The sequence below is a fragment of the Heptranchias perlo genome, unplaced genomic scaffold (assembly GCF_035084215.1).
Source record: "Heptranchias perlo isolate sHepPer1 unplaced genomic scaffold, sHepPer1.hap1 HAP1_SCAFFOLD_921, whole genome shotgun sequence".
Taxonomy (NCBI): Eukaryota; Metazoa; Chordata; class Chondrichthyes; order Hexanchiformes; family Hexanchidae; genus Heptranchias; species Heptranchias perlo.
In genome coordinates this window covers 32105-57941 of record NW_027139962.1, presented here as the reverse complement: position 1 = coordinate 57941, position 25837 = coordinate 32105, and the positions used below count along the sequence as shown (strand labels likewise).

The 25837-nt window shown below is 55.4% G+C and overlaps 1 protein-coding gene across 2 annotated transcripts; it reads right to left on the bottom strand.

Annotated features, from left to right (window-relative positions):
* Window positions 1–4199: 4199 nt before the first annotated feature.
* LOC137319894 (branched-chain alpha-ketoacid dehydrogenase kinase-like) lies at window positions 4200–25016 on the bottom strand. Of its 2 annotated transcripts, XM_067981788.1 has the most exons (11): window positions 24528–25016; window positions 21865–21933; window positions 19299–19409; window positions 17923–17970; window positions 16084–16203; window positions 15780–15878; window positions 13972–14045; window positions 12581–12709; window positions 11396–11485; window positions 7881–8042; window positions 4200–6510 (listed from the first exon to the last, which is right to left on the bottom strand). In XM_067981788.1, the coding sequence occupies exons 1-11, from the start codon at window positions 24723–24725 to the stop codon at window positions 6366–6368; spliced, it is 1245 nt and encodes a 414-aa protein (XP_067837889.1). In that variant the 5' UTR covers window positions 24726–25016; the 3' UTR covers window positions 4200–6365. The 2 variants fall into 2 exon arrangements, with proteins under 2 accessions (XP_067837889.1, XP_067837890.1); XM_067981789.1 differs by lacking the exon at window positions 16084–16203.
* Between the last annotated feature and the right edge of the window lie 821 nt (window positions 25017–25837).

Here is a 25837-nt window from a genome sequence, read left to right as displayed (position 1 = left end):
TGGCCCATATCCCTTAATACCTTTGGTTGCCAAAAAGCTATCAATCTCAGATTTCAATTTAGCAATTGAGCTGGCATCAATTGCCGTTTGCGGAAGAGAGTTCCAAACTTCTACCACCCTTTGTGTGTAGAAATGTTTTCTAATCTCACTCCTGAAAGGTCTGGCTCTAATTTTTAGACTGTGCCCCCGACTCCTAGAATCCCCAACCAGCGGAAATAGTTTCTCTATTCACCCTATCTGTTCCCCTTAATATCTTATAAACTTCGATCAGGTCACCCCTTAACCTTCGAAACTCCAGAGAATACAACCCCAATTTGTGTAATCTCTCCCTCATAACTTAACCCTTGAAGTCCGGGTATCATTCTGGTAAACCTACGCTGCACTCCCTCCAAGGCCAATATGTCCTTCCGAAGGTGCGGTGCCCAGAACTGCTCACAGTACTCCAACTTGCATTCAGAGTAAAACGTCCCAAGGCGCTTCATAGGGGTCGGCCATTTAAGACTGAGATGAGGAGGAATTTCTTCACTCAGAGGGTTGTGAATCTTTGGAATTCTCTACCCCAGAGGGCTGTGGATGCTCGGTCGTTGAGTATATTCAAGGCTGAGATCGATAGATTTCTGGACTCTAGGGGAATCAAGGGATACGGGGATCGAAGATCAGCCATGATCTTATTGAATGGCGGAGCAGGCTCGAGGGGCAGAATGGCCTGCTCCTACTTCTTATGTTATGAGACATAATTTGACACCGAGCCACATGAGGAGATATTAGGACAGGTGACCAAAAGCTCGGTCAAAGAGGGAGGTTTTAAGGAGCGTCTTGAAGGGAGAGAGAGAGAGAGGCGGAGAGGTTTAGGGAGGGAATTCCAGAGCTGAGGGCCTGGGCAGCTGAAGGCACGGCCGCGCCAATGGTGGAGCGATAGGAATCGGGGGATGCGCAAGAGGCCAGAACTGGAGGAGCCCAGAGATCTCGGAGGGCCATGGAGGGATTTGAACTCGAGGATGAAGCATTTTAAATCCCACCGCAAGCAATCGCCGAACACTTCACGGCCAACGAATTGCCACTTCAAAAATTCATTCTGGGGATGTGGGTCTCTGGCAAGGCCGCCATTTAATGCCCATTCCGAGTTGCCCCTGAAGAAAGTGGTGGTGAGCCGCCTTCTTGAACCACTGTGTTTGATACAACTCAGGGGCTTGCTTGGCCAATTCTGAGCGCAGTTAAGAGTCGAGCGCGTCGGTGTGGGACTGGAGTCACATATAGGCCCAGACCGGGTAAGGACAGCAGGTTTCCTTCCCGAAAGAGACATCAGTGAACCAGTTGGGTTTTTACGACAGTTCCATGGTCACTTTTACAGACCCTGGCTTCTCATTTCCAGATTTTTAAAAATCTGAATTCAAATTCTCTAACTGCATTTGAATGCACGTTTCCTGGATTACTAGTCCAGTAACAGATTCACTACACTACTGTACCCCTCTGGATTACTAGTCCAGTAACAGACCCACTACACTACTGTACCCCTCTGGATTACTAGTCCAGTAACAGAATCACTACACCACTGTACCCCTCTGGATTACTAGTCCAGTAACAGACCCACTACACTACTGTACCCCTCTGGATTACTAGTCCAGTAACAGAATCACTACACTACTGTACCCCTCTGGATTACTAGTCCAGTAACAGACCCACTACACTACTGTACCCCTCTGGATTACTAGTCCAGTAACAGAATCACTGCACTACTGTACCCCTCTGGATTACTAGTCCAGTAACAGAATCACTACACTACTGTACCCCTCTGGATTACTAGTCCAGTAACAGAATCACTGCACTACTGTACCCCTCTGGATTACTAGTCCAGTAACAGAATCACTGCACTACTGTACCCCTCTGGATTACTAGTCCAGTAACAGAATCACTACACTACTGTACCCCTCTGGATTACTAGTCCAGTAACAGAATCACTGCACTACTGTACCCCTCTGGATTACTAGTCCAGTAACAGAATCACTGCACTACTGTACCCCTCTGGATTACTAGTCCAGTAACAGAATCACTACACTACTGTACCCCTCTGGATTACCAGTCCAGTAACAGACCCACTACACTACTGTACCCCTCTGGATTACTAGTCCAGTAACAGAATCACTGCACTACTGTACCCCTCTGGATTACTAGTCCAGTAACAGAATCACTGCACTACTGTACCCCTCTGGATTACTAGTCCAGTAACAGAATCACTACACTACTGGACCCCTCTGGATTACTAGTCCAGTAACAGAATCACTACACTACTGGACCCCTCTGGATTACTAGTCCAGTAACAGACCCACTACACTACTGTACCCCTCTGGATTACTAGTCCAGTAACAGACCCACTACACTACTGTACCCCTCTGGATTACTAGTCCAGTAACACCCAGTCTAATCCCACTCTCCCCCTCACTCCCTGTACCCTTTAATATCCCACCCAGTCTAATCCCACTCACTCCCCGTACCCTTTAATATCCCACCCAGTCTAATCCCACTCTCCCCTCTCTCCCCTACCCTTTAATATCCCACCCAGTCTAATCCCACTTTCCCCCTCACTCCCCGTACCCTTTAATATCCCACCCAGTCTAATCCCACTCTCCCCTCACTCCCCGTACCCTTTAATATCCCACCCAGTCTAATCCCACTCTCCCCTCTCTCCCCTACCCTTTAATATCCCACCCAGTCTAATCCCACTTTCCCCCTCACTCCCCGTACCCTTTAATATCCCACCCAGTCTAATCCCACTCTCCCCCTCACTCCCCTACCCTTTAATATCCCACCCAGTCTAATCCCACTCTCCCCCTCACTCCCCGTACCCTTTAATATCCCACCCAGTCTAATCCCACTCTCCCCCTACCCTTTAATATCGCACCTAATCTAATCCCCTCTTCTGCTCCCTCGAGACCCGCTCAAGGCCCCCGAGCCTATAATCTCGGCTGATGTCCGTTCCTCTTCCAAGGAAGTAGGGGGCGGGCGAAGCAGAAATGGAGTGTCGAAACAGTTTCGAGTTTCGTGGGGACGGTGCCTTGAGATGCGCCTAAAATGGAGGTTTAGCTCGAAAGCCGACGCAAAATGGAGGTCAGCCGTTGAACGAAACGCTGGGCCGAGGCCTCAGCGAACGTAAGTTTCTCAGCTCCCTCCACCAGGGTTCTGGGCCGATTCCCAGATAATTCAGCGAGGGGGCCTTCGAAGATCAAGGTCACGAAGCGATCGAAGGCGTGAATCCTCCGCGTTAATGGCACCAGAACGATCCTTTCTCCTCCAAGTTATTCACCCTCAATCTCCCAGTACCAAAATTAAATCGGTGCCAAAGAGCAAGGAAAGATCGACTCCCAATTCTCCAGCCCCTTTCACCACCTCAGGACGTCCCAAAGCATTTCACAGCCAACGAGGGACATGTTTTGAAGTGCGGCCGCTGTTGTAATGTGGGAAACGCGGCAGCCAATTTGCGCACAGCGAGATCCCACAAACAGCAATGTGAGAATGACCCAGATCATCTGTTTTTTTTTTAAAGTGATGTTGGGCGAGGGATAAATATCGGCCCCAGGACCCCGGGGAGAACTCCCCCCTGCTCTTCTTCAAATAGTGGCCGTGGGAGCTTTTACGCCCACCTGAGAGGGGCAGACGGGGCCCTCGGTTTAACGTCTCATCCGAAAGACGGCACCTCCGACAGTGCGGCGCTCCCTCAGTACCGACCCTCCGACAGTGCGGCGCTCCCTCAGTACTGACCCTCCGACAGTGCGGCGCTCCCTCAGTACCGACCCTCCGACTGTGCGGCGCTCCCTCAGCACCGACCCTCCGACAGTGCGGCGCTCCCTCAGCACCGACCCTCCGACAGTGCGGCACTCCCTCAGCACCGACCCTCCGACAGTGCGGCGCTCCCTCGGTACCGTCCCTCCGACAGTACGGCGCTCCCTCGGTCCTGACCCTCCGACAGTGCGGCGCTCCCTCGGTACTGACCATCCGACAGTGCGGCGCTCCCTCGGTCCTGACCCTCCGACAGTGCGGCGCTCCCTCGGTACTGACCCTCCGACAGTGCGGCGCTCCCTCAGTACCGACCCTCCGACGGTGCGGCGCTCCCTCAGTACTGACCCCCCCACGACGGCGCGGTCACACACTACCTGCGAGGGCCTCGCCTTTGCTTTTAACACGGATGAACGAGAAAGAGCTCCTTTTAATACGTCTGTCTGTTTATTAACCAGAATTCACGTGCTGGTTTGCAGTAAGGATCTGATGGTGGGGTTGGGGGTGGAGTGTAATAGAAGATAGACGAGCCAGCTCGGAGGGGGAGGAGGGGTAAGGAAGAGTCCATGATATTCAGGCCTCGGGACCCCGACGGAGGACGCCGATAGGGTTGGTGTCACGATGAAAAGACCCGGGTCAACAATTAGAGGGCCTTCCCCTTTAAGAAGCGGACATGCCCCTTTAAGGGAGGCACCCGCCCAATTGAGCCCCCGGTTGAAAAGCAGGGGGGAGCATTGGCGTAAAGGTTCTGGCTCACGCCCTGTGCCCTTAAAGGGGAGGGCAGGGGTTGAAGGCGGGCTACGGCCTTAAAGGGAAGTGGCCAAAAATTGGGGTTTTTTTGGGGCCAACCCGACACAAGTTCCCAGCGGCCACGGATAGAGGCGTCCCGTGCCAAGGTTCTGGAATTCACTCCAACGTTGCCCCTCCCTCCATTGGGACATCACTGGCTCCACAGCCGCGGACAAACCGCACGACCATCAATCGGCAAGTGGGCACCAAAATGGCCGCCGGCTCGATGGAGTCTTCCTCAGAAAGGAACGGTCCAGAAGTTACCAACATGGACGCCAGCTTGGCGATGCCAGAGTTGGAGGGGAATGGTCCAGAAGTTACCAACATGGACGCCAGCTTGGCGATGCCAGAGTTGGAGGGGAAATGGTCCAGAAGTTACCAACATGGACGCCAGCTTGGCGATGCCAGAGTTGGAGGGGAATGGTCCAGAAGTTACCAACATGGACGCCAGCTTGGCGATGCCAGAGTTGGAGGGGAAATGGTCCAGAAGTTACCAACATGGACGCCAGCTTGGCGATGCCAGAGTTGGAGGGGAAATGGTCCAGAAGTTACCAACATGGACGCCAGCTTGGCGATGCCAGAGTTGGAGGGGGAATGGTCCAGAAGTTACCCGACATGGACGCCAGCTTGGCGATGCCGAAGTTGGAGGGGAAATGGTCCAGAAGTTAACCAACATGGACGCCAGCTTGGCGATGCCAGAGTTGGAGGGGAAATGGTCCAGAAGTTACCCGACATGGACGCCAGCTTGGCGATGCCAGAGTTGGAGGGGAAATGGTCCAGAAGTTAACCAACATGGACGCCAGCTTGGCGATGCCAGAGTTGGAGGGGAATGGTCCAGAAGTTACCATCATGGACGCCAGCTTGGCGATGCCAGAGTTGGAGGGGAAATGGTCCAGAAGTTACCAACATGGACGCCAGCTTGGCGATGCCAGAGTTGGAGGGGAAATGGTCCAGAAGTTACCAACATGGACGCCAGCTTGGCGATGCCAGAGTTGGAGGGGAAATGGTCCAGAAGTTACCAACATGGACGCCAGCTTGGCGATGCCAGAGTTGGAGGGGAAATGGTCCAGAAGTTACCAACATGGACGCCAGCTTGGCGATGCCAGAGTTGGAGGGGAAATGGACCAGAAGTTACCAACATGGACGCCAGCTTGGCGATGCCAGAGTTGGAGGGGAAATGGTCCAGAAGTTACCCGACATGGACGCCAGCTTGGCGATGCCAGAGTTGGAGGGGAAATGGTCCAGAAGTTAACCGACATGGACGCCAGCTTGGCGATGCCAGAGTTGGAGGGGAAATGGTCCAGAAGTTACCAACATGGACGCCAGCTTGGCGATGCCAGAGTTGGAGGGGAAATGGTCCAGAAGTTACCAACATGGATGCCAGCTTGGCGATGCCAGAGTTGGAGGGGAAATGGTCCAGAAGTTACCAACATGGACGCCAGCTTGGCGATGCCAGAGTTGGAGGGGAAATGGTCCAGAAGTTACCAACATGGACGCCAGCTTGGCGATGCCAGAGTTGGAGGGGGAATGGTCCAGAAGTTACCCGACATGGACGCCAGCTTGGCGATGCCAGAGTTGGAGGGGGAATGGTCCAGAAGTTACCAACATGGACGCCAGCTTGGCGATGCCAGAGTTGGAGACCGTATCACACTACACAAGAAAAGGCTACAGACAACGTCAACCCGATACACAAATCAACATAATGGCCGTCGGAACTACACTGCAAATTCTCTCTTAAAATATTTGTTCCCTCCTGCCCCCATCCCTTTGATACTTTGCGACCTCATGGAGTAGGAAGTGTCCCATCAGATACGAAAGCTCTCTTCCTTGCCGTCGATGTGCCTCAGCCGCAGGTAGACATCAGTGCCGATCCCCTGGAGCGACTGCACGACAAGCGAGCCACTGAGGTATTCAGCGTAGGCACGCGAGGTGGGGAGTCCAAACCCAAATCTAGAGGGGGTGGGGAGCGGAGCGGAGGGGAGGGGCAAGAAGAAGAGGGAGGCATTAGATTGGTCCACTTTTATTAGGCAAGGGTCACGGAACCAAGGCGGGGAGGTGGAGTTACGAGACAGATCAGCCACGATTGGATTGGATGGCGGAACGTGCTCAAGGGGCTGAACGGCCTCCTCCTGTTCCAGTGTCACATAACCTTGTGGCTTTGCTCTGCCACCAAACAGACAGAACAGGCCGTCCCCTCTACCTCACTCCATGAGTGAATGGGAATGGGTCGGGTCCATTGGGATTGTGCACAGTGGGAGTGAATGGGAAAGGGTCGGGTCCATTGGGATTGTGTACAGTGGGAGTGAACGGGAAGGGGTCGGGTCCATTGGGATTGTTTACAGTGGTAGTGAAGGGGAAGGGGTCGGGTCCATTGGGATTGTGTACAGTGGGAGTGAATGGGAAGGGGTCGGGTCCATTGGGATTGTGTACAGTGGGAGTGAATGGGAAGGGGTCGGGTCCATTGGGAGTGTGTACAGTGGGAGTGAACGGGAAGGGGTCGGGACCATTGGGATTGTGTACAGTCGGAGTGAATGGGAAGGGGTCGGGTCCATTGGGATTGTGTACAGTGGGAGTGAATGGGAAAGGGTCGGGTCCATTGGGATTGTGTACAGTGCAAGTGAAGGGGAAGGGGTCGGGTCCATTGGGATTGTGTACGGTGGGAGTGAAGGGTAAGGGGTCGGGTCCATTGGGATTGTGTACGGTGGGAGTGAAGGGGAAGGGGTCGGGTCCATTGGGATTGTGTACAGTGGGAGTAAACGGGAAGGGGTCGGGTCCATTGGGATTGTGTACAGTGGGAGTGAAGGGGAAAGGGTCGGGTTCATTGGGATTGTGTACAGTGGGAGTGAAGGGGAAGGGGTCGGGTCCATTGGGATTGTGTACAGTGGGGAGTGAAGGGGAAGGGGTCGGGTCCATTGGGATTGTGTACAGTGGGAGTGAATGGGAAGGGGTCGGGTCCATTGGGGCCGTGTCCAGTGGGAGTGAATGGGAAGGGGTCGGGTCCATTGGGATTGTGTACAGTGGGAGTGAACGGGAAGGGGTCGGGTCCATTGGGATTGTGTACAGTGGGGAGTGAAGGGGAAGGGGTCGGGTCCATTGGGATTGTTTACAGTGGGAGTGAATGGGAAGGGGTCGGGTCCATTGGGATTGTGTACAGTGGGAGTGAATGGGAAGGGGTCGGGTCCATTGGGATTGTTTACAGTGGGAGTGAATGGGAAGGGGTCGGGTCCATTGGGATTGTGTACGGTGGGAGTGAAGGGGAAGGGGTCGGGTCCATTGGGATTGTGTAGAATGGAGAGCGAGAGAGACTGCGATACACATACCCATGCATGGGACTGGACTGCCCGCTGTTCACCATATCCACCATGTTCCCCAGGATGGTGTTATTCTGTGACTCCCGACTGCTGGATTCTGCCGTGCTGAAATGGTAATCCATGACTTTCTCCAGACTCTGGTGCGGGATCCCACCTCCTCGGTCTGAAATGCTGTCATCGAGAGAGAGAGAGAGAGAGCGGGGGGAATTATTAAGGGGCTGGATTCTGTCTGAACCATCACGTCGAGAGCTGGAAGCTGCCCAATCTACCACTGTGGCCAGGGGAACCCAGCCGTAGGTCTGGTGGGAGACATCGGGCTAGCACAGGAAGCAGGCCCCGTCACCCAGAGAGCTGCTCACGTGTACTGTCGCAGGGCCAGCGCTGAGGGAGGGGCTGCGCGTCGGAGGGCCAGCGCTGAGGGAGGGGCTGCGACGTCTCTCAGATGAGGCGTTAAACCGAGGCCCTCTCTGGTGGACACTAACACTATTGGAAGAAGAGCAGGGGGGGGGGGGGAGTTCTCCCCGGTGTCCTGGGGCCGATATTTATCCCTCGACCAACATCACCAAATAAAAACAGATGACCTGGGTCATTCTCACATCGCTGTTTGTGGGATCTTGCTGTGCGCAAATTGGCTGCCGCGTTTCCCACATTACAACAGTGACCAGACTTCAAAAATGTGCACTGGGACGTCCTGTGGTCGTGAAAGGTGCTATAGAAACGCAAGACTTATTTTATCAAGTACAGTCTGCAACACACCTGCCCGTTCACCTCCTCCCTTCCCACCGTCCAGGGCCCCAAACACTCCTTCCGGGTGAAGCAGTGGTTTTACCGGTACTCCTTTCAATTCACTGCACCGTATCCGCCGCTCACGAGGCGGTCTCCTCTCCGCGGGGGACGCCAAACGCAGACCGGGCGATCGCTTTGCTGGACGCCTCCGCTCTGTCCGCAATCGTGACCCCGACCTGCCGGTCGCCCGCCATTTTAATTCCCCGTCCCACTCCCTCTCTGTCCTCGGCCTCTTACCCTGTTCCGGTGAAGCTCAACGGAAGCTGGAGGAGCAGCAGCTCATGTTTCCATTGGGCACTTTACAACCTTCCGGACTCAACACTGATTTCAGTCACTTCAGGTCAGAACCACTGCTCCCGTTTCCTCGGGCAGTGGGTGCTGGTAATTGTTCTGCTGTTGCCGTTTACAGCTACTCCAGACCCATCTTTTGTTTCTTAACCTGTCCCATTCCCGCCCTCCGTGCCTCGCACATTATCCCTTTTGTCATTTAATCACTCCTGCCCTCCACCCTATCACAGACCTTCCCTTTTCTTCTTTCCTCCCCTCCCTCCGCCTTTCCCGGGCTCTGTACTAGCTTAAAAACTGTAACATCTTCCAGTTCTGACAACAGGTCTTCGATCTGAAATATTAACTCTGTTTCTTTCTCCACAGATGCTGCCTGACTCGCTGAGCTTCTCCAGTATTTTCTGTTTTAATTTCAGTACCACAGGGCGCTGGGGGGAGAGAGGGGTTACTGAGTGACAGTGTGAGGGAGAGGGATTAACATCAGTAGAGATACAGTCAGTAACACAGGGCGCTGGGGGGAGAGGGGTTAATGAGAGACAGTGTGAGGGAGAGGGATTAACATCAGTAGAGATACAGTCAGTAACACAGGGCGCTGGGGGGAGAGGGGTTACTGAGAGACAGTGTGAGGGAGAGGGATTAACATCAGTAGAGATACAGTCAGTAACACAGGGCGCTGGGGGGAGAGGGGTTACTGAGTGACAGTGTGAGGGAGAGGGATTAACATCAGTAGAGATACAGTCAGTAACACAGGGCGCTGGGGGAGAGGGGTTACTGAGTGACAGTGTAAGGGAGAGGGATTAACATCAGTAGAGATACAGTCAGTAACACAGGGCGCTGGGGGGAGAGGGGTTACTGAGTGACAGTGTGAGGGAGAGGGATTAACATCAGTAGAGATACAGTCAGTAACACAGGGCGCTGGGGGGAGAGGGGTTACTGAGTGACAGTGTGAGGGAGAGGGATTAACATCAGTAGAGATACAGTCAGTAACACAGGGCGCTGGGGGGAGAGGGGTTACTGAGTGACAGTGTGAGGGAGAGGGATTAACATCAGTAGAGGTACAGTCAGTAACACAGGGCGCTGGGGGGAGAGAGGTTACTGAGTGACAGTGTGAGGGAGAGGGATTAACATCAGTAGAGATACAGTCAGTAACACAGGGCGCTGGGGGGAGAGGGGTTACTGAGAGACAGTGTGAGGGAGAGGGATTAACATCAGTAGAGATACAGTCAGTAACACAGGGCGCTGGGGGGAGAGGGGTTACTGAGTGACAGTGTGAGGGAGAGGGATTAACATCAGTAGAGATACAGTCAGTAACACAGGGCGCTGGGGGAGAGGGGTTACTGAGTGACAGTGTGAGGGAGAGGGATTAACATCAGTAGAGATACAGTCAGTAACACAGGGCGCTGGGGGGAGAGGGGTTACTGAGTGACAGTGTGAGGGAGAGGGATTAACATCAGTAGAGATACAGTCAGTAACACAGGGCGCTGGGGGGAGAGGGGTTACTGAGTGACAGTGTGAGGGAGAGGGATTAACATCAGTAGAGATACAGTCAGTAACACAGGGCGCTGGGGGGAGAGGGGTTACTGAGTGACAGTGTGAGGGAGAGGGATTAACATCAGTAGAGATACAGTCAGTAACACAGGGCGCTGGGGGGAGAGGGGTTACTGAGTGACAGTGTGAGGGAGAGGGATTAACATCAGTAGAGATACAGTCAGTAACACAGGGCGCTGGGGGGAGAGGGGTTACTGAGTGACAGTGTGAGGGAGAGGGATTAACATCAGTAGAGATACAGTCAGTAACACAGGGCGCTGGGGGAGAGGGGTTACTGAGTGACAGTGTGAGGGAGAGGGATTAACATCAGTAGAGATACAGTCAGTAACACAGGGCGCTGGGGGGAGAGGGGTTACTGAGTGACAGTGTGAGGGAGAGGGATTAACATCAGTAGAGATACAGTCAGTAACACAGGGCGCTGGGGGGAGAGGGGTTACTGAGTGACAGTGTGAGGGAGAGGGATTAACATCAGTAGAGATACAGTCAGTAACACAGGGCGCTGGGGGGAGAGGGGTTACTGAGTGACAGTGTGAGGGAGAGGGATTAACATCAGTAGAGATACAGTCAGTAACACAGGGCGCTGGGGGAGAGGGGTTACTGAGTGACAGTGTGAGGGAGAGGGATTAACATCAGTAGAGATACAGTCAGTAACACAGGGCGCTGGGGGGAGAGGGGTTACTGAGTGACAGTGTGAGGGAGAGGGATTAACATCAGTAGAGATACAGTCAGTAACACAGGGCGCTGGGGGGAGAGGGGTTACTGAGTGAGTGTGAGGGAGAGGGATTAACATCAGTAGAGATACAGTCAGTAACACAGGGCGCTGGGGGGAGAGGGGTTACTGAGAATATCCCAAACGTTAAGCCCCCGGTTGCTGAGTTTGGAACGCTGATGACGGAGGTCCTTACCGGATAATGAAGTCGATGTCGTTATTCGCGATTGTCACCACAATGTCCGGCACATTATAAGGTGTGTCGAGGTGACTCTCCATCGTTGCCCTGCACCAAGACAGGCACATCACATTTCACTCCTTCCATCTCTCACGCTCTCTCTCTCTCTCCCCCACTCTGGGAGCCAGCCCCTCTGTGACCGACCAACATCACCCCCCCACCAAAAGGCACAAGCTTCGACCAAGGGGGGCATCACCACCGAGCCCCGATCCAGCATTCAACCTGCTCCCCGGCACACACTTTGCAGCAGGGGGTCAACGGACAGTGAATAGGAGCAGGAACCCTGGCTGATTTCCCCCTCTGGGACCGGGTCTCACAGTGCGTTAGATACACTGTCCTTTCCCCCTCGGACCGGGTCTCACAGTGTGTTAGATACACTGTCCTTTCCCCCTCTGGGACCGGGTCTCACAGTGCGTTAGATACACTGTCCTTTCCCCCTCTGGGACCGGGTCTCACAGTGCGTTAGATACACTGTCCTTTCCCCCTCTGGGACCGGGTCTCACAGTGTGTTAGATACACTGTCCTTTCCCCCTCTGGGACCGGGTCTCACAGTGCGTTAGAGACACTGTCCTTTCCCCCTCTGGGACCGGGTCTCACAATGCGTTAGATACACTGTCCTTTCCCCCTCTGGGACCGGGTCTCACAGTGTGTTAGATACACTGTCCTTTCCCCCTCTGGGACCGGGTCTCACAGTGCGTTAGATACACTGTCCTTTCCCCCTCTGGGACCGGGTCTCACAGGGCGTTAGACACACTGTCCTTTCCCCCTCTGGGACCGGGTCTCACAGTGCGTTAGACACACTGTCCTTTCCCCCTCTGGGACCGGGTCTCACAGTGCGTTAGATACACCGTCCTTTCCCCCCTCTGGGACCGGGTCTCACAGTGCGTTAGATACACTGTCCTTTCCCCCTCTGGGACCGGGTCTCACAGTGCGTTAGATACACTGTCCTTTCCCCCTCTGGGACCGGGTCTCACAGTGCGTTAGATACACTGTCCTTTCCCCCTCTGGGACCGGGTCTCACAGTGCGTTAGATACACTGTCCTTTCCCCCTCTGGGACCGGGTCTCACAGTGCGTTAGATACACTGTCCTTTCCCCCCTCTGGGACCGGGTCTCACAGTGCGTTAGAGACACTGGGCTCTGACCTCATTGCGTTCTTCAGCAGTTCCGGAAGGATGTAGTCGAGGGGCATCGGAATGTACGGGAATCTCGCTGCCACGTGCCCGCTGATGCGTACCCGGGGGGCGTTGCCATATTTATGCTCGCACAGACGTCTGGAGGGGTGATGGAGAGTAACGAGGGATCAGCGTACATTTCAAGCACAGCGAAGATTGATTCACATCAGACCCATCCTGAACGACCCTACCAGCCCCTCCTCTATTCCCCCGTGCCGCTCGTGTCACAAGTCTCTCTGCGCCCCCGCTGTAAACGCCCGTCGGGTAACAAAGGGGCACTGGGACCCGGAGAAGTTATGAGAAAAAAGTCCGCCCCATCACCGAGACCGCCTACTCCCACCTCCGTAACATTGCCCGTCTCCGCCCCCTGCCTCAGCTCATCCGCTGCTGAAACCCTCACCCCGTGCCCTTCGTCTCCTCCAGACTCCGACTATCCCAATGCTCTCCTGGCCCGGCCTCCAACCTCGCACCCTCCGTAGCCATCAACTCATCTGCTGCCCCCGTATCCTAACTCGCACCGAGTCCCGTTCACCCATCACCCCCCCTCCCCGTGCTCGCTGGACCGCCACTGGCTCCCGGGCCGGGAACGCCTCGATTTTAAAATTCTCCATCCTCCTGTTCAAATCCCCTCCGTGGCCCCTCGCTCCCCCTCCCTCCCTGTCTCTGCAACCTCCTCCAGCCCCGACAACCCTCCGAGATCTCTGCCCTCCTCCAATTCGGGCCTCTTGTCCATCCACCCCCCCCCGACCCCCGTTCCCTTCGCCCCACCGTTGGCGGCCGTTCGGGCCCTGAGCGCCTTACAACCTCCCTCTTTGACGAGGAGATATTCGGACGGGGCAGCTTCGCGTGGCACGATGTCAAATTCTGTTTGATAATCGCACCCGTCATGCGCCTCGGGGACGTATCGCTACGTTAAAGGCGCTATATAAATGCAAACTTGTCGCTCTTGTTCCCATATTGGAGAGGTGGGAGGGGGGGCCAAAACCCAAGGTGTCGTTGCTCCTTCTGGGTCGCCAAGATGGTGCTCCAGGACCGTCTCATGAATTCAGCCCTGGTGCGGAAAGAGCGCCACCTGCTGCTCGGAGGTCAGTACTGCACTAGGATGGTTGGTTGGAGGGGCCCAACCGGAGGGACCTCGGTTACAAGCAGCAGGAGGTGGGCGTGCGTGGCTGTCGGGCTTGAACACGGACCCGAGAGCTCGCCGTCGCCACGCGCGCGCGTGAAGGACGGGAGTGTGGGAGCATGGACGCCACAAATGGCGGGACCGGGGGAGGTGGGGGGGGGGCAGCACAGAGGGCGAGACGGGGGGAGAAAGCGGGAGACGGACCCCCACCCCGACCCCCGCAACACAGTGACATCACCTGGCGAAATCCACCCACTTCTCGATGATTTTCTTTGGCGAAAGGCGAGTGCAGATGATCCCTACGAAGTCCGGCTGGAAGGGAAACGGGGAGAAGGGTTAGAGGACGGCCCACCGTCTGGCTTTGGGAGGGAGGGAGGGAGGGAGGGAGGGAGGGAGCCGCCGGCAGAGACAGATCCCACACACTGCGTCTCGCAGAGAGCACAGTTCCAATTTCCCACCCCAGCCCAATCTCATTAGACGATCTGGTGCAGTGGGAGTGAACGGGAAGGGGTCGGGTCCATTGGGATTGTGTACAGTGGGAGTGAACGGGAAGGGGTCGGGTCCATTGGGATTGTGTACAGTGGGAGTGAATGGGAAGGGGTCGGGTCCATTGGGATTGTGTACAGTGGGAGTGAACGGGAAGGGGTCGGGTCCATTGGGATTGTGCACAGTGGGAGTGAACGGGAAGGGGTCGGGTCCATTGGGATTGTGTACAGTGGGAGTGAATGGGAAGGGGTCGGGTCCATTGGGATTGTGTACAGTGGGAGTGAACGGGAAGGGGTCGGGTCCATTGGGATTGTGTACAGTGGGGAGTGAATGGGAAGGGGTCGGGTCCATTGGGATTGTGAACAGTGGGAGTGAACGGGAAGGGGTCGGGTCCATTGGGATTGTGTACAGTGGGAGTGAACGGGAAGGGGTCGGGTCCATTGGGATTGTGTACAGTGGGAGTGAATGGGAAGGGGTCGGGTCCATTGGGATTGTGTACAGTGGGAGTGAACGGGAAGGGGACGGGTCCATTGGGATTGTGTACAGTGGGAGTGAACGGGAAGGGGACGGGTCCATTGGGATTGTGTACAGTGGGAGTGAATGGGAAGGGGTCGGGTCCATTGGGATTGTGTACAGTGGGAGTGAACGGGAAGGGGTCGGGTCCCTTGGGATTGTGTACAGTGGGAGTGAACGGGAAGGGGTCGGGTCCATTGGGATTGTGTACAGTGGGAGTGAACGGGAAGGGGTCGGGTCCATTGGGATTGTGTACAGTGGGAGTGAACGGGAAGGGGTCGGGTCCATTGGGATTGTGTACAGTGGGAGTGAATGGGAAGGGGTCGGGTCCATTGGGATTGTGTACAGTGGGAGTGAAGGGGAAGGGGTCGGGTCCATTGGGATTGTGTACGGTGGGAGTGAAGGGGAAGGGGTCGGGTCCATTGGGATTGTGTACAGTGGGAGTGAATGGGAAGGGGTCGGGTCCATTGGGATTGTGTACAGTGGGAGTGAATAGGAAGGGGTCGGGTCCATTGGGATTGTGTACAGTGGGAGTGAAGGGGAAGGGGTCGGGTCCATTGGGATTGTGTACAGTGGGAGTGAAGGGGAAGGGGTCGGGTCCATTGGGATTGTGTACAGTGGGAGTGAAGGGGAAGGGGTCAGGTCCATTGGGATTGTGTACAGTGGGAGTGAACGGGAAGGGGTCGGGTCCATTGGGATTGTGTACAGTGGGAGTGAAGGGGAAGGGGTCGGGTCCATTGGGATTGTGTCCAGTGGGAGTGAATGGGAAGGGGTCGGGTCCGTTGGGATTGTGTCCGGTGGGAGTGAATGGGAAGGGGTCGGGTCCGTTGGGATTGTGTCCGGTGGGAGTGAATGGGAAGGGGTCGGGTCCGTTGGGATTGTGTCCGGTGGGAGTGAATGGGAGGGAACCTCGTGCTTTCTACGCATAATCAGCTGCCTTTGGGCCAGGGTTAACCCGTGGCCGATGAAGCAGCTACTCGACTGCAGTAGGCGGCGGACGCCCAGTTAAACTCGCCCTCCCCCGCCGCGTGGAGCCGCTGTGCTTACCCTGTCCTCGTGGAGTGCCAGATGGTGAGAGGCCAGCATCCGAATTCCCAGCCGTGACGTCAGTGTCTTATCCAGGAACAATCGAATCACTGCCTCGTCCTAAAAAAGAGATTGGCGGGGGGGGGGGGTGGGGAGGGAGAAGAAACCGTCAGCCAGTTAAGGAGAGCGACAGGCTCTGAATTACCGCACCCGAATCCCCCCCCGATTTCTCGGCTTCCCGCTCCAGCCCCACACGGGGCGAGGTCGGCCGGTTCAGCACCAGGCCGGAGGCGCAGCCTGGACCTTTCCTGCTCCGGCAGCTCACCTTGACGTGTCTGCGGCTCTCCCGGAAGCCCTCGGCCAGTAGGGTCACCACGTCCTTGTGGTCGTCGAGGAGCTGCTGCAGCAGCCGGCAGTACTGACCCTCCACCTCGCTGTTCTTAATCTGGGTGAGGGAGAGGTTTGTCAGGAAGAATATAGAGAAGCAGAATTTTTTTCTTTCCGAAAGAAAAAGGTGAGAGACAAAGAAATGCTGGCGTTCGGAGGGATTTGTACAGGAAACACAGAAAGTTAACATGATCTAGGAGTACAGGTTCATAGCTCCTTGAAAGTGGAGTCACAGGTGGATAGGGTGGTGAAGAAGGCATTCAGCATGCTTGGTTTCATTGGTCAGAACATTGAATACAGGAGTTGGGATGTCTTGTTGAAGTTGTACAAGACATTAGTAAGGCCACACTTGGAATACTGTGTGCAGTTCTGGTCACCCTATTATAGAAAGGATATTATTAAACTAGAAGGAGTGCAGAAAAGATTTACTAGGATGCTACCGGGACTTGATGGTTTGACTTATAGGGAGGGGTTGGATAGACTGGGACATTTTTCCCTGGAGAGTAGGAGGTTTAGGGGTGATCTTATAGAAGTCTATAAAATAATGAGGGGCATAGATAAGGTAGATAGTCAAAATCTTTTCCCAAAGGTCGGGGAGTCTATAACGAGGGGGCATAGATTTAAGGTGAGAGGGGAGAGATACAAAAGGGTCCAGAGGGGCAATTTTTTCACTCAAAGGGTGGTGAGTGTCTGGAACGAGCTGCCAGAGGCAGTAGTAGAGGCGGGTACAATTTTGTCTTTTAAAAAGCATTTGGACAGTTACATGGGTAAGATGGGTATCGAGGGATATGGGCCAAGTGCAGGCAATTGGGACTAGCTTAGTGGTATAAACTGGGCGACATGGACATGTTGGGCCGAAGGGCCTGTTTCCATGTTGTAAACTTCTATGATTCTAGGTACGCCAAGAAATTAGGAAGGGAAATGATATCTTGGCCTTCATTGCAAAGGGGGTTGGTGTTTTAGAGTAAGGAAGTCTTGCTGCAATTGTACAGGGCTTTGGTGAGACCTCAACTGGAACACTGTGCACAGTTTTGGTCTCCTTATCCAAGGAAGGATATACTTGCCTTGGAGGGAGTGCAATGAAGGTTCATTAGATTGATTCCTGGGATGAGAGGGTTGTCCTATAAGGAGAGGTTGAGTAGAACGGGCTGATACTCTCTGAAGTTTAGAAGAATGAGAGGTGATCTCATTGAAACATATCAGATTCTGAGGGGGGCTTGACAGGGTAGATGCTGAGAGGATGTTTCCCCTAGCTGGAGAGTCTAGAACTAGGGGGCATAGTCTCTGAATAAGGAGTCGGCCATCCAAGACTGAGATGAGGAGGAATTTCTTCACTCAGAGGGTGGTGAATCTTTGGAATTCTCTACCCCAGAGGGCTGTGGATGCTCAGTCATTGAGAAAATTCAAGGTTGAGATCGATGGATTTCTGGACTCTCAGGGAATCAAGGGATACGGGGATCGGGCGGGAAAGTGGAATTGAGGTCGAAGATCAACCGTGATCTGATCGAATGGCGGAGCAGGCTCGAGGGGCCGAATGGCCTACTCCTGCTCCTGTTTCTTATGTTCTTAAGGGACAGGAAGACCCGGGACACGGGGATTCAGTGACTGCGCACACATGAACAAAGCGGGCCGCGATTAGAGATCCCGTTCCCTCTACCGAAAGGACATGCGTCTACTATGCATTCGCTGGAAGGGTCGCACCCCTACATGCACCACGAGCAATGCCACGGGGATCTGCCAACACACCTCTGTTACTGGATTACGTCTCTGTACTCACCGGGGGAAAGTCGCTCAGTTTCTGGAAGGCTCGAATGTAGAGCTCGTGCTGCAAGAGGAGGAGAACAGGTCAGACACCAATTGACACGAGGAGGCAAGAGTTTTTACGTAGGAGCAGGAGCAGGCTGTTCAGCCCCTCGAGCCTGCTCCGCTGGTCGGTCAGATCTGTACCTCAACCCCATTTACCCGCCGTTGCTCGATATCCCTTGACATCCAAAATCTACCAATCTTGGTCTTGGGTCCCCAATGAGGATTTTTGTTGAGTGTACCTTTCAGACACCCGAACAGCCAAGAGTGGTTATCATTCAGTGCACCCAGCAGGGGGCTTAGCTGAACAGGCTCAGGGGCCTTTGGCTCCCACATCAAAGAGGAGGGACTTCGATCACCGTAACTTTTGACAGTTCGTTGGGCCGCACTCACAGAGGGTTGGGAGACTCTTTGTCTCTCTCGCTCTGGTGGGGCGTATGGATACGGGCTGCCCGTAACAGAGAAAGACATGACCAGTGAGCTAGCTCCGACTGAATTCTCTGGTGGACTGGAGGAACGGGCTCAGGAATATAATCCAGTCACTTACAGCTCTCAGTCTGTCGGGGAGTAGAGGGAAAGTTGACGATGCGGGTGGGGGGAGCAATATCACAGTAAGAATATCAAAGAGGAGGCCATTCGGCCCATCATGCCTGTGCTGGCTTTTTGAAAGAGCTATCCAAATTAGTCCCACTCTCCTGCTCTTTCCCCGTAGCCCTGCAAATTTTTCCCTTCAAGTATTTATCCAATTCCCTTTTGAAAGTTATTATTGAATCTGCTTCCACCGCCCTTTCAGGCAGCGCATTCCAGATCATCACAACTCGCTGCGTAAAAAAACATTCTCATCTCCCCCCTCTGGTTCTTTTCCCGATTATCTTAAATCTGTGTCCTCTGGTCACCGACCCTCCCGCCACTGGAAACAGTTTCTCCTTATTCACTCGATCAAAACCCCTTCATGATTTTGAACCCCTCGATTAAATTTCCCCTTAACCTTCTCTGCTCTGAGGAGAACAACCCCAGCTTCTCCAGTCTCTCCACATAACTGAAGTCCCTCATCCCTGGTACCATTCCAGTAAATCTCCTCTGCACCCTCTCCAAGGCCTGGACATCCTTCCTAAAGTGTGGTGCCCAGAATCGGGACTTAATACACCAGCCGGGGCCGAACCAGTGATTTATAAAAAGGTTTAGCATAACTGCCTTGCTTTTGTGCTCTGGGTCCTGTACGTTTTAATAACGGCATCGCTTAAATGCACTGGCCCAGGTGCGATACTAAAGGCGTACAGAGGCGTGAGGTCTCGGGTTCGCTGACTCCGGGATTCGGGATAATGCTCAAGCACGGAACAGAATACTCACCACCTGCAGGATCGTCGGGTTGCAGCCCACGATGAAGGGGAGGTTTCTGATTCCCTTGATTCGATGCGCGATCCGCACCGGCAGCTCTTTGAGAAGGTAGCGGGAACTTTTCTACAAAACAAAAAGCAAATGGAGAGGGTTTGCAGGCAAATCTGACCCCGGTTCTGGTTCAGGTTAGGATCTTACTCCGGCCACGCAGACACGGCCAACAGTCTGCCTGTGGCTCAGTGGGTAGCTCCCTCCCCTCGTAGTCAGGAGGTCGTGGGTTCGAGCCCGACGCACTCCACAGACTCGATCCCCATAATCCAGGCTGACACTCCCCGGTTGCACTGTCGGAGGGGCGGTCCCGAGGGAGTGCTGCACTGCCGGAGGTGCTGACTTTCGGATGAGACGTTAAACCGAGGGCCCCGTCCGCCCTTTCAGGTGGGCGTAAAAGATCCCACGGCCACTATTGGAAGAAGAGCAGGGGGGGGGGTGGGGGGAGTTCTCCCCGGTTTCCTGAGGCCGATATTTATCCCTCAACCAACATCACTAAAAAAAAAGATGATCTGGTCATTATCTCATTGCTGATTGTGGGATCTTGCTGTGCACAAATTGGCTGCCGTGTTTTTTTTTATTCCTTCATGGGATGTGGGCGTCGCTGGCGAGGCCGGCATTTATTGCCCATCCCAAATTGCCCTTGAGAAGGTGGTGGTGAGCCGCCTTCTTGAACCGCTGCAGTCCGTGTGGTGAAGGTTCTCCCACAGTGCTGTTAGGAAGGGAGTTCCAGGATTTTGACCCAGCGACGATGAAGGAACGGCGATATATTTCCAAGTCGGGATGGTGTGTGACTCGGAGGGGAACGTGCAGGTGGTGTTGTTCCCATGTACCTGCTGCCCCTGTCCTTCTAGGTGGTAGAGGTCGCGGGTTTGGGAGGTGCTGTCGAAGAAGCCTTGGCGAGTTGCTGCAGTGCATCCTGTGGATGGTCCACACTGCAGCCACGGTGTGCCGGTGGTGAAGGGAGTGAATGTTTAGGGTAGTGGATGGGGTGCCAATCAAGCGGGCTGCTTTGTCCTGGATGGTGTCAAGCTTCTTGAGTGTTGTTGGAGCTGCACTCATCCAGGCAAGTGGAGAGTATTCCATCACACTCCTGACTTGTGCCTTGCAGATGGTGGAAAGGCTTTGGGGAGTCAGGAGGTGAGTCACTCGCCGCAGAATACCCAGCCTCTGACCTGCTCTTGTAGCCAGTGTTTATGTGGCTGGTCCAGTTAAGTTTCTGGTCAATGGTGACCCCCAGGATGTTGATGGTGGGGGATTCGGCGATGGTAATGCCGTTGAATGTCAAGGGGAGGTGGTTAGACTCTCTCTTGTTGGAGATGGTCATTTCCTGGCACTTATCTGGCGCGAATGTTATTTGCCACTTATCAGCCCAAGCCTGGATGTTGTCCAGGTCTTGCTGCATGCGGGCTCGGACTGCTTCATTATTTGAAGGGTTGCAAATGGAACTGAACACTGTGCAATCATCAGCGAACATCCCCATTCCTGACCTTATGACGGAGGGAAGGTCATTGATGAAGCAGCTGAAGATGGTTGGGCCTAGGACACTGCCCTGAGGAACTCCTGCAACAATGTCCTGGGGCTGAGATGATTGGCCTCCAACAACCACTACCATCTTACTTTGTGCCAGGTATGACTCCAGCTACTGGAGAGTTTTCCACCCCGATTCCCATTGACTTCAATTTTACTTGAGCTCCTTGGTGCCACATTCGGTCAAATGCTGCCTTGATGTCAAGGGCAGTCACTCTCACCTCACCTCTGGAATTCAGCTCTTTTGTCCATGTTTGGACCAAGGCTGTAATGAGGTCTGGAGCCGAGTGGTCCTGGCGGAACCCAAACTGAGCATCGGTGAGCAGGTTATTGGTGAGTAAGTGCCGCTTGATAGCACTGTCGACGACACCTTCCATCACTTTGCTGATGATTGAGAGCGGGCTGATGGGGTGGTAATTGGCCGGATTGGATTTGTCCTGCTTTTTGTGGACAGGACATACCTGGGCAATTTTCCACATTGTCGGGTAGAAGCCAGTGTTGTAGCTGTACTGGAACAGCTTGGCTAGAGGCGCGATTTTGTTCCTACAACAGTGGCTGTACTTCAAAAACGTATTTCACTGACTGTGAAACGCTTTGGGACATCCTGAGGTGGTGAAAGGCTCTGTATGAATACACGTAATTTCTTTCTTTATTGCACCAATTGGTTATTAATTAACTCCATGGTTTTTGCCACTATTGCTCTGCCCGATCTCTCTCTGGGTGAAGAATTTGTTCACATCAGTCGTGAAGTTTCCCGTTGACCAGTTTTAACCTGCGACCCTCGCCGTTCTCCTCTTGCAATTCACGGTAGTATTCCAGATTCACCTTGTTCCATTCCCTTAATTATCTTATATCCCTCTATAAGATCACGGCCCGGTCCTCCGGGTGCGGTCGGCCCAGACCCCGGTACAGTTTGATCAGGAATTCCTCTGAACTGTACACACACGTATATATACACAAAAATACACACACACACACACACACACACACACACGCCTACCAGCAGATGGGATCCATCCGGGGATTTCCCTGCGTACAGCATCGTAGTCGGAGTGAGACGCACTGAAGCCTGGAGAGATAAAGACCCAAATGGTGAACTGAAACCCAGTCCCCACTCATCGAACCCGCCCCACATCTGGATTTGGGTTTACAGGGCATAATTTCAAAGATTGCAGGTGGCACGAAACTCGGGGATGCAGTCAACAACGTGGAGGATAGTGACAGACTCCAGGAGGACAGAGACGCACTGGTGAGACGGGGCGGACACGGGGCAGATTAAATTTAACACAGAGAAGCGTGAAGTGACGCATTTCGGTAGGAAAAACGAGGAGAGGCAATAAGAACTAAAGGGTACAATTCTAAAAGGGGGTGCAGGAACTGAGAGACCCGGGGGTGCGTGTACACAAATCTTTGAAGGTGGCGGGACAGGTTGAGAAGGGTGTTTAAAAAATCATACGGGATCCTGGTCTTTATTAATAGAGGCCAAAGTACAAAAGCAAGGGAGTTATACTAAACCCTTTATAAAACACTGGTTGGGCCTCAGCTGGAGAATTCTGTTCTATTCTGGGTCCCGCACTTTAGGAAGGATGTGAAGGCCTTGGAGAGGATGCAGAGGAGATTTACCAGAATGATTCCAGGGGATGAGGGGCTTTAGTGACGTGGAGAGACGGGAGAAGCTGACGGGAGAGCAGAGAAGGTTGAGGGGAGATTTAATCGAGGGGTTCAAAATCACGAGGGGGTTTTGATCGAGTAAATGAGGAGAGACTGTTTCCCAGTGGGCAGGAGGGTCGGTGACCAGAGGACACAGATTGAAGATAATCGGGGAAAGAGACAGAGGAGGGAGATGAGGAGAATGTTATTTTACGCAGCGAGTTGTGATGATCTGGAATTCACTGCCTGAAAGGGCGGTGGAAGCAGATTCAATAATAACTTTCAAAAGGGGGAATTGGATAAATTTTGTCGGGCTATCAGGAAAGAGTGAGGGGCGTGGGACTAATTGGACAGCTCTTTCAAGAGCCAGCATAGGCACAATGGGCAGAATGGCCTCCTTGTGAGCTGCATGATTCTATGACTTATCTGCGTCATTGGTAAAGAGGTGAAAGACTCTGAGCCAGGCAGACCAGGGAGGTGTCTGGGTCTGACCCTCTCCCCCCGCCATGAACTGCGGTAACTTCGCTGATCTCAGGATGCTCAGCCCCGTCCCCCAGACCCCGCCCACTCCCCCAGACCCCGCCCTTTCCCCCAAACACCCCCCCACTCCCCGCCCTCTTCCCCAAACCCGTCCCGCCCTCTCCCCCAAACCCCCGCCCCCCCAAAACCCCCCCACCTGCAAACCCCCCCACTCCCCCAAACCCCCCCACCTGCAAACCCCCCCTCTCCCCCAAACACCCACCTCTCCCCGCCCTCTCCCCAACCCCCCCCTCTCCACCAAACCGCCCCCCCCTCCCCCAAACCACCCCAAACTCTGCCCCCTCCCCAAACACCCCCACTCCCCCAAACCCTGCCCCACTCCCCCAAACCCTGCCCCACTCCCCCAAACCCTGCCCCACTCCCCCAAACCCCGCCCTCTCCCCCAAACCCCGCCCTCTCCCCCAAACCCCCCCAAACTCCGCCCCCTCCCCAAACCCTGCCCCACTCCCCCAAACCCCGCCCTCTCCCCCAAACCCCCCCAAACTCCGCCCCCTCCCCAAACCCTGCCCCACTCCCCCAAACTCCGCCCTCTCCCCCAAACCCCCGCCCTCTCCCCCAAACCCCCCCGACTCCTTCTGTCCATCCACCAAACCCTCCCCGCTCCCTCCGTCCCAACCTCAAAACCCCTCACCACTCCCTCTCCCGACTCCCTCCCCCCTCAAACCCTCACGCTCCCTCCCTCAAACCCCCAATGTTTCCTCTCCCGACCCCCTCCGTCCCTCCCCTAACCCCCCGGCTCCCTCCGTCCCTTCCCTAACCCCCCGGCTCCCTCCGACCCTCCCCTAACCCCCACGCTCCCTCCGACCCTCCCCCTAACCCCCCGGCTCCCTCCGACCCTCCCCCTAACCCCCCGGCTCCCTCCGACCCTCCCCTAACCCCCCGCTCCCTCCGACCCTCCCCCTAACCCCCCCGCTCTCTCCGACCCTCCCCCTAACCCCCCCGCTCTCTCCGACCCTCCCCGCTCTCTCTGACCCTCCCATCCCCCCCGCTCCCTCCGACCCTCCCCCTAACCCCCCCGCTCTCTCCGACCCTCCCCCTAACCCCCCCGCTCCCTCCCCCTAACCCCCCCGCTCCCTCCTTCCCTCCGCTAACCCCCCCGCTCCCTCCGACCCTCCCCCGAAACCCCCCCGCTCCCCTGACCCCCCCCCCACTATTTCCCATCTTGCCCTACTCCCACCCTCCCTCAACCCCCCCCCCCCCCCCCCGCCGCACCCACCCTCCCTCAACCCCACCGCCGCACCCTCCCTCAACCCCTCCCTCCTTCCTTCCTCCGCCCAGGCTACAGATCAGGAGAATTAAAAACCTTCCAAAAGTTCCCGTTTCTGATCCAGTGACCGCGGCGGCAAGAAGAGGCGCCGACGCCGCTGCAGTCGAACAGCCCGCCGCCGCTCGCCTTAACGCTTGCCACGCACGAACGGGGCCACGGAGGGAGGGGGAGGGGGGGGGGGGGGAGAAAGCGAGCGAGCGGTTTACCTTCTCCGCTGCGCTGTCGATGGACGACTGGTTGTAGAAGGAGCTGACGGCCTTGGAGCGCTCCTTGGTCGTCTCGTGGTGATTGTGGTGGTAATGGTCCGTTGCCGAGGTGGACCTCCACCGGGGGGCGGGGGCAGCGGATCCCAGAGCGAGGGGAGCCCGCCTCCATCCCCCCACCGCCATTAACCGCAGCGCCATCTCCAACCAAAACTCCTCCTTCCCCCTCCAAAAATAAAAATGAGCCAACACCCAATGAGCCAAATTATCAAAGAGCAAATTTTCCTTAAAGGTGATCCTGCAGACAACCTCTGGGGCTTAACTCTTCCATGTTGTTGCCAGAGGAGGGCCCCAAAGCCTCAGGCTTGATTTATTTTTAAGGGGAGGGGACCAACAAAGAAGGGAAACCCAGCCAAAAAAAAAAATGGTCAAGCCGCCATTTTGTTTCCCCCCCCATCCCCCACTCTGGTCTTGATCCCTAGGGCGCAGGCGCGGGCCGGGCCGGGCCGCTCCCGACGTCACGGCGTGCGCGCCTACGTCGTCCCTCGAGGAGGCGGAATAATTAAGAGCTCCCCCCCCCCCGTCCGTCGGCCAACCGCCTGCCGCCGAGCTGAATATTAATGAGGGGCGGTGACGTCAACGGGGAGGGCGGAGGGGGCGCGCGCTGTGGTGGAAGCCCCGCCCACCCCCGAACCCGCGCATGGGCGGGGCTGTGGGGGCTGTGGAATAATTAAGAGCGCCCCGTCGGCCAACCGCCTGCCGCCGAGCTGAATATCAATGAGGCTCGGTGACGACAATGGGGATGGGCGGGGCGCGCGCGAGAAGGTGGAAGCCCCGCCCCCTTTCCACTCCCCCCCCCCAACCACCGAACCCGCGCATGGGCGGGGCTGTGGAATAATTAAGAGCGCCACCGTCGGCCAACCGCCTGCCGCCGAGCTGAATATCAATGAGGCGCGGTGACGTCAAGGTGGCGAGGCGGGGCTGTGGAATAATCAACAGCCCCCGTCGGCCAACCGCCTGCCGCCGAGCTGAATATCAATGAGGCGCGGTGACGTCAAGGTGGCGGGGCGGGGCTGTGGAATAATTAAGAGCGCCCCCGTCGGCCAACCGCCTGCCGCCGACCTGAATATCAATGAGCGCTCGGTGACGACAACGGGGAGGGGAGGGGGGGGGGGCGCGCGCGCTGAGGTAGAAGCCCCGCCCCCGTACCGAACCCGCGCATGGGCGGGGCTGTGGTTATAATTAAAGAGCGCCCCGTCGGCCAATCGCCTGCCGCCGAGCTGAATATCAATGAGGCGCGGTGACGTCAACGG

What these genes read in the sequence shown, in the direction of transcription:
- LOC137319894 (XM_067981788.1), bottom strand. Translation starts at nt 24,725, where the DNA reads ATGGCGCTGCGGTTAATGGCGGTGGGGGGATGGAGGCGGGCTCCCCTC. An exon ending in ACCCGACGATCCTGCAGGTG is followed by an intron (nt 17,971 to 19,298) that starts GTGAGTATTCTG and finishes CTCCTCTTGCAG; the next exon opens with CACGAGCTCTACATTCGAGC. An exon ending in AGAGCCGCAGACACGTCAAG is followed by an intron (nt 15,879 to 16,083) that starts GTGAGCTGCCGG and finishes TCTCTTTTTTAG; the next exon opens with GACGAGGCAGTGATTCGATT.